The sequence below is a fragment of the Lipotes vexillifer genome, unplaced genomic scaffold, assembly GCF_000442215.2.
Source record: "Lipotes vexillifer unplaced genomic scaffold, Lipotes_vexillifer_v1.1 scaffold410, whole genome shotgun sequence".
In the NCBI taxonomy this organism is placed as follows: Eukaryota; Metazoa; Chordata; class Mammalia; order Artiodactyla; family Lipotidae; genus Lipotes; species Lipotes vexillifer.
In genome coordinates, this window is record NW_006794028.1 from 1,808,126 (window position 1) to 1,816,845 (window position 8,720).

At 48.2% G+C, this 8,720-nt stretch overlaps 1 protein-coding gene across 1 annotated transcript in view; it reads right to left on the reverse strand.

Annotated features, from left to right (window-relative positions):
- The window catches only part of PCNX2 (pecanex 2), a 277,088-nt gene that overhangs the window by 23,976 nt on the left and 244,392 nt on the right, over nt 1-8,720 (reverse strand). Inside the window, exons 27-28 of the mRNA XM_007466993.1 lie at nt 3,451-3,684; nt 674-786 (exon numbers count right to left, since the gene is read on the reverse strand). Coding sequence (XP_007467055.1) covers nt 674-786; nt 3,451-3,684 — 347 coding nt within the window. The remainder of the gene's footprint in view (nt 1-673; nt 787-3,450; nt 3,685-8,720) is intronic.

The following is an 8,720-nucleotide window of genomic DNA, read 5'->3' on the forward strand; positions in this document are numbered from 1 at the left end:
AGCGCGGTTTCCCTGGAGGAGGAGGAGGTCGGGCCAAAGAGCACAGCTTCATCTGTCATGCCAGTTCAGGGGCCTGATTGTGAAGGCAAGACCTCAGGGACCGACAGTGAAGGAGGGTGAAAGGGGCCAGGAGAGAGTTTAAGGCTAAACACAACATCGTTTTGTTCTTTAAGAAGAGAAACTTGCAGAAAGGGAGTTTGAAAAAAACAGGAGAAACAGCATGCAATCATCAAAGCCCCACAGAGTCAGCGTGGGGCAGGGGCTGGAGTTAAAGCACAGAAGTGACAATTTTCTTTTGTGAAGAAAAACGGGGGAAGGGAACTAACGTTCTTTTGAGCATTGATTCCGCTAAATACCAGGCTAGGCGCTTTGTATGCATGATTTCATTTAACCTTCCCAGAAAATTTGCAAGGAACCTTGTAACATAGAACAACGCCCTATACCCAGAATTCTGGGGTTTTGACTGTTCTGTATTACGGCTGTTTCCACATCTAATTCTCCAGATCACCGTGGTTAAAAAGTCTTCTCAGAGGCCCAACATGATTTATTAGGGAGAGAACACTCTGGAGGAAGTAGGAGCAGTCTAACTTTAAAGTAAAGAAAACGATGGACAAAAATCTGCCCAACATATAAAATGCCAACTGGTGTCTGTGACAACTGTTTCCCCAGGTACCTGATGGCCATGTTGTGAGCCGCAGTCCCCAGAGCTCTCCTGCCCAGGATGCAGAGTGCGAACGACAAAGTCACCAGAGGAGAGTCCTCGTCACTGTCCAGGTGCTTCGAGGGCTGGAAGAACAAGGATGTTAATTCAGCTTTCACGTGGGTTCCGGACCAACAGACAACTATAAACGCAGAGGCTTTCCCTGTGTCACCCCACGGTGGTCACCCGGGCCCCATTAAAGTGACCTGACAGATGGGAAACTCTGCTTCCTGAGTTTCTCTTGAGGTTGGACGTGGAAAAAAAGTTTGAATGGGGAAACTACCTTAGGAAAGTAAAGGGACTAACACGAGGCTGGCTGGCCTATTTCCCTGGAATTGTGCATATGGCACCTCGAGGTCAGGAAGATGGTGAGAGCTTGCAGTCAAATGAGCCGCCACCTGGCCCTGTGCAACGCCCACCTTAACCCTGTGCAACGCCCACCTTAACCCTGTGCAACGCCCACCTTAACCTTGTCCAATGCAGGGCACAGGCACACCAGCAGGGACAGAAGAAGTATGGGAATCAAGTGCAAATGAGGGTTTTCTGTTGCCTCAGCAACAAGAAGCCCACTGAGCTGACCATAACTCCAACAATTAAATGAAGGGGGTCATCCATAGCTTAAAAAGAGGGGCATGGGGAGATGCAGAAGGAATTTAAACTTAAAGTCTCTTTTGCAAGAAAAGAGAAATAATTTCATTTTTATGAGCCAGCTGAGGAAAGAGGAATGCCACCATTGTGGGGATCGCCAGGAAAATCAGTAGATTCTTTGACTATTTCAGCCACCAGGAGAGGCTCAGCGTGGGTAAAGGTCTCAGCACACATTCTTCTGGCTGCATCTGGGGGAAGCAGACTCTGCCACCTACTCTTTCTCCCACCTGTTTTCCATCACTCATGCAAAGGTCAAGGACCTGGGCTAGTGTCATAATTTGGTTTACCCTCTACAGGTCACACAACACACACCATCAGCTGCTGAGAAGGCCATTTCAACTTGGATCTACCATTTCCTTCAAAAGCACATTGTGAGAAGCTTTCCAAATCCAGAGAAGCAGAGATGACCGACCCCCTCCACTTGCCTACCTCCCCTTTCTCCTCCTTGTCTGCTTCCTTGTCTTCCTTTTCTAAGATGTCGTTGTCCTTGGTTTCATTTCTAAGAGGCTGCTTTCATCTCCAGAAGTGTCCTCAGCACGTGAGCAACGATGCGCGCGCGCACACACACACACAAACCTACAGAAGTAGCTTGGACTGCCTGATTGCTAAAGAGAATGTGCTGGTCCACGATTCAATATGTTCAGCAAATCCTCTGCATTTCAGCACAGATATACTCTGTACGGAAATCTCAAAAACTAACTCTAAACAAAGAATTGTCCAGAGTTTTAAAACCGTGAAGGAGGCTTAACACTGCACTGACGCTGAACACAGTAAAGAGGAAAACGTACCTTCCAGGCCCCTTCACTGGAGACATGGTATATGAATTCTTCCATTTCATTGTGCTTAATTGTTAAACACTTATCCAAATACTAGTGTCCTGGGACTTCCCTGGTGGCGCAGTGGTTAAGAATCTGCCTGCCAATGCAGGTGACACGGGTTCGAGCCCTGGTCCGGGAAGATCCCACACGTCGCGGAACAACTAAGCCCATGCGCCACAACTACTGAGCCTGCACTCTAGAGCCCGTGCGCCACAACTAGTGAGCCTGCGTGCCACAATTACTGAAGCCTGCACATCTAGAGCCCATGCTCCACAACAAGAGAGGCCACCGCAATGAGAAGCACGTGCACTGCAACAAAGAGTAGCCCCCGCTCGCCAAAACTAGAGAAAGCCCACGCGCAGCAACGAAGACCCAATGCAGCCAAAAAGAAATAAATTTATATATATTTAAAAAAACCAAATACTAGTATCCTTCCTCGCCTCTATTTCATTATAGTCTATAGTATAAGAAAGAGATTATTAGAGAAATGCAAATCAAAACTACAATGAGTTATCACCTCACACCAGTTAGAATGGGCATCATCAGAAAATCTACAAACAACAAATGCCAGAGAGGGTGTGGAGAAAAGGGAACCTTCTTGCACTGTTGGTGGGAATGTAAATTGATACAGCCACTATGGAGAACAGTATGGAGGTTCCTTAAAGAACTAAAAATAGAACTACCATATGACCCAGCAATCCCACTACTGGGCATATACCCAGAGAAAACCACAATTCAGAAAGACACATGCACCCCAATGTTCATTGCAGCACTATTTACAATAGCCAGGTCATGGTAATGCCGATCGACAGACGAATGGATAAAGAAGATGTGGCACATATATACAATGGAATATTACTCAGCCATAAAAAGGAACGACATTGGGTCATTTGTAGAGATGTGGATGAATCTAGAGACTGTCATACAGAGTGAAGTAAGTCAGAAAGAGAAAAACAAATATCGTATATTAACGCATATATGTGGAACCTAGAAAAATGGTACAGATGAACCCGTTTGCACGGCAGAAATTGAGACACAGATGTAGAGAACAAACGTATGGATACCAAGGGGGGAAAGCGGCAGGGGGAGGTGGTGGGATGAATTGGGAGACTGGGATTAATATGTATGCACTAATATGTATAGAATGGATAACTAATAAGAACCTGCTGTGTAAAAAATAAATTAAATTAAATTTTAAAAAAAGAAAAGAAAGAGATGGTCTTTACAAGGCTCCTTGCTTTTTAAACTTACACTCAACTCCTCAGCCCCACCTCCCCTACCTACCTCTTGCCTCTTCCGTGCACAGTACTGAATCCACTCCAGATACACGTTGCAGAAGCTGGCTCGAGTGATCCCCTGGAGACACGGGACATAGTCGTCATCGATGTTCATGTTGAACATTGCAAGGTCACGCTCAATGTAATGCCACTTGGCAAAGGGCTGCAGGGACTTGAGAAGGGATTCGTTTTTGATCCAGGAAAACAGTTTGGGGGATGTCACCATATAGTATATTATACTCTGCCAAGAGAAAGCAAGATTTTGAGCCCTTATAGCCATTCCAAAGCCAGAAAGACTTTTTCAACTATATTTCATAAAGTAAATCAACATCAGGGAGGTATGAGACATGAGATCCCCACAGGCGGTATCATTTTTATTTCCTGCTAGATTTTTTTTTTTTTGCGCTACGCGGGCCTCTCCCACTGTTGTGGCCTCTCCCATTGTGGAGCACAGGCTCCGGACATGCAAGCTCAGCGGCCATGGCTCACGGGCCCAGCCGCTCCACAGCATGTGGGATCTTCCCGTACCGGGGCACGAACCCATGTCCCCTGTATATCGGCAGGAGGACTCCCCACCACTGTGCCACCAGGGAAGCCCTTGCTAGATTTAATGCACAGAACCCACTGGAGATGTTTTAAAATGTTCTCTCTTGAGAGTCAGTGGAGGGAAGAGGGCCGTGAGGAGATGAGAATGCTAGCAGAATGTGCCAGAAAAATATCTCCTTGGTGAGAAAGAATGACAGCCAGCGCCATCCTTTCTGAGAGATGCACACAAAAGCATCATGGTTTCTTTAGGCTTCCTGGAGGCCAGGCTGGGCTGATGCTGCTTGGAGAGATCAGGGCACGTCCTCCTCCAGGGCCTCAGACAGAGTGTGTCATGAGCTAAAGCAACAAGGTACTTATGGAAAGTACTTATGATGTAAAACTGTTCACACACACACACACACACACACACACACACACACACACACACCACACGTATACATCGTCCTGGGTACCCAGACAGTGGACATCTGGGATGTCTTCAAAAATAACCCATGTGTCTTCCTTCATCAGACATATTCCACTTATGAATCCAAATGGGGAAAACGCCACCCTCGGGCTTTATGATTCTGAGCTACAGATTTATTGAAAAGCCATCTTATAGTTTTTGAATGAGTTCATCCTTCAAGAAGGCTAGAATCCAGCCTGGAGCAGTAAACACGTGACAGAGAAAAAGAAAAATCCAAGTCTGCCGAGGACACATCAGGAACAGACGGTAGCATCTACGGACAAGTCTCTTGCAACCTCACTCCACTTTTGTTTCTCCGATTATAAAAGGCATTCTGGCCAGGCGAGAAGACAGAAAGTAATGCACACGGGATGAACGTGAGCAGGGCTTAGGCGACGGAGGTGAGTGGGCAGAGGGGCCCTTTGCTAGGCAGCACCCCCCAGCTCCCCTTCTCTTCCTCCCTTTAGCGGGGACGTGAAATCCAGAGCACCAAGGTCAGAGGTTGCCGAGGTGTCTGATTTCAGGTTACCGCAGGAGTTCGAATGCTGAGCGGACAAGACACAAGTGGTCTCTGGACTTGGGCAAAAGCACGGCAAACGCCTGACTCAGCCTCTCTCTGCTGTTAGGACCGAGGGCAGCCTGCATGTTGGAGAAGGCTCATCTGTGGCTCGTGGTGTGTGGTCTTCCCTCTTTGGGGCATAATCTCTGTTAGACTCCATCAACCACCTGACCCCCAAGCGGGGGAGTGGAAGCATGAAGTCTGCAGACAGTAAGCAAAATTCAGTAGTTCACATGTTCACCCAACCTCTGCAGCTTTGCGTCCAAGGAGCACTGCTGGCCTCAGGAAACCCCTTCAGGGGAGGGAGGGAGGGAGAGAAGGAGGGAAGGAAAGAGGAAAGGAGGAAGAGGCCAGGGGAAGCTGAAAGCAGGAGGCAAAAGACAGAGGCACTGATCACGGCCACTCATCACCACTGTTTTGAGGTTTAAAATGAGATCATGCGTATGAAGCACTTAGCACCTGGCCTGGCACATGGGATGTGTGCAAAAATCATACTAATCAACCTATCTTTGGCATCTATGACTTACCTACCCCGCAAGCTTGAGGCCCAGGGCGGGCAGCAGTAGCAGAGCTCAGGAGAGGTTTCGAGCAGGGGATTCGGAAAAGAGGAGACAGCTGAATCTCCCGTGGTCACCAGAGTGCACATCTCACGTTCAAATACGTAAATCAAGACTCTGGAGGGTGTTCTATTTTCTACCAGCTGGCAGCGTAACTTAAAGCTTCTATGAGGCAGAGGGTCTAAGTGCTCGGTCCAAAGTCACGAGCCAAAGAGGAAACGTGACCGTGATCAAAGGCACGGCTTCTCCACTGGCAATTACAAAAGCAAGACAGAAATCTGGTCTGTCTAAACACCTGGCTCGAGCAAACATCTGGTCGAGTTTTTCCTCGATATGTCCTAATCACGTGTACCAGACAGAAATAACAAACAAAAATGGAAAGCTGAGCGTTAACCTTTTCACTCGTTTCTAGGGAGGAATGAAAATAACCCCTCCGCCGATGAAATCAGAATAGTTAACAAGGACTTTGAATCCCAGAGGCTCAAACTCCCTCCTCTAGTTCTGGCAAATTCTTGCAGCGTTGGCTTCTGAGTGGAACGCTTGGCTTTCCCTCGGAGTCAGTACCAACTCCTCTCACTGGGAGGAAACAGAACCACTCCAACTGGCTGCAAACCGTACCCCATTTCCCCTTTATTTAGGCAGAAATTCTGTCAATGAACGGTGTGAAATCCTTCAGAATCTGTCAGGATGAAACGGATCTCACACTAAGTCAAACTGCTAACTCAGGATGGTGACACGAATTGACTGCATGGAACCTGATCCGTGTTGAAAGCAGGGCCTCTTCTGAATTAATTCACCATATCTGGCTCCTCTAGCAGGGATGCTCCTGGCCTCTCATTTTCATCGTAGATCAGCGTATTCTCCCAGACAGCGCATTCTAGGAGGGGGACCAGGCAGGCAGGCCCACATCCCCGGGTACTTTCCACCGTATCCTGCAGGGCAGGTGATAAGCGTTATCTCCTTTCTAAGAGCTGTGCAGAAACATTGATGGCTGGGAAAGCAGGCCCTCGCAGAAAGCTGATTTCTTGACGGCTAGAGGGTTTTAATCACTAATGAATGGAGGAGAGACAGACGAGGCACCAGGGAAAACCTCCAGTCGTCAGAAAGGAAATGATTTCAAATATATTCATAGAGGGTGGGGAGAACTGACCCAGTTTATTACGAGATTAAAAAAAAAAAAAATCCTTTTGTGCAAAGGAATTATTCCAAGCTTTTCTTTCTGTCCAATAAAAATAATAAAAAGAATGAAACCAAACCCCTGAAACTTGGAGCAGTTCAGGGCTACAAAGGCAATTTCGTTCACTGAGTAGCCTAGGCCAAAGAAGAAAAAATATTTTTTTTATTGGAGTATAACTGCTTTACAATGTTGCATTAGCTTCTGCTGTACAACCAAGTGAATCAGCTATATGTACACATATATCCCCTCCCTCCCACCTATCTAGGTCTTCACAGAGCACCGAGATATAGCTCCCTGTGCTATACAGTGGATTGACATATATTCATTTGGTTTTACCCTAAAGTGCTGTTTTTTCTGTCGTCATAGGCACTCGGCACTCCTGAAATTTCCTTGAACTAACTGTACCAGAGAGAAGAGTAGAGTTTCTGAGCTGCCGGTCCCCGAAGGGTAGGAAGGCACTGAGCGTGATGTTTAGAGAAAGTCTCGTGTGAACGGGCCTTACTGGTGCTGATGTGAATTACCAGGAGGTACCATGAGATCTATCTGCCCCCAAATCTCAGCCTCTCCTGAGCACTGATTCTGTTTCTATTGAGCACAAATGTCTGTAGTGGTCCCCAAGCCTAGTTGCATATCAAATCACCTAGGGAACTTAGTTCAAAATATAGGTGTTTGGGGCACTCCCCAGGTGCAGAGAATGGGAATTTCTGGGTAGGACGTGGCAATCTGTAATGATCTGGCTGGCTGGGGGATCCTGATCCCGCAGGTCTGTCCCCTGGCTCCTGGGAATCACCCGATGGGTCACAAACCATCGCCCTGTGTGTCTCTGCTGCCCGCCCCCCACCCCGCCAAGATCTCACGTCGGCATCACTGCCCGCTCGTAGAAAACAAGGTCAATGGACAGTCTTCCCACAAGCCCACTGTCTCCCGGCGGATTCTGGGGGCCTCCCTCAGCCCTCCGCCACTCACACATTATCCTGGGTTTGTTTATCAGATTGCAGACTGTCATTTTAGAAAACGTATAGGGAATCAGGAGGCATGTTGCCAGGAGTTAGTGTTATGGAGTCCAAGCTCGCTCTGCTCGCCACACGACAGGCCAATAAATCGGGAGACGAGGTGCTGAGGCAGGAATACGACTTTATTCGGAAAGCTGGCAGACTGAGAAGATGGCAGACTAAAGTCTCGAAAGAACCATCCTATAGGGGTTTTGATGCCAGTTTCTTTTATAGCACAGAGAGGGGGAGGGGTGAGGAAGTAAAGTAAAAGGGCCGTAAGTTTTGTAAATATCCCCTGGAATGGCCAGCCTCGGGCAGGCCGTGTGTTAATTTCTTCTGTCTTGCAGCCGTGCACAGGCGGACAGGGGCCGGATGTTGCCCTGAACAAAGGCACTTTGGTTTAATATCTAGGCAGAGGGGCAGGGTTCCCTGAGGCGGACCCTTATGTATAGACAGGATCCTTTTAGTGAACCAAAGCAGCGGAAAGCAAAGGTTAAAGTAAAAGAAACAGATCCAATATGGAGTCAGATTTAGCTCTTCCCTGTAACATTAGGAGAGGAGGACTGTGAAGAGAGGGTGAGAGACATCAAAAGGCAGGTCCTGGCATGGAGCACCCCCAGGCTTCTGGAAAAGCCAAGCAGGTGGACCCAGAGGGGGCACCTCAGCTCTTCGTTCTCCCCTCTCACCCACTCGGCGACCTGCTGGCCCCATCACGTGAGGCCTGTCTGTCCACACGTCTGGCCCATGGAAAAGCCGTCTATGGGGAGCTCCAGATTCACAGGGACGTGGCTCAATCTTGAACTCCATCCTCGCCACTAATGCCTGGGGCAGATCCTGCAGACTCTTGCCTACACCGGGATCTCGTCCGTCCAGACTGGATGGCTCAGATTCTGCATTACCTGGAACCTTCGTTCATCTAAAAACTACGGGCACCTCCACAGGTAAGTCATCACACTCAGGTCTGGGGACCCACAGAGGCAGCAGCGAGTTGCCAGAAGGGA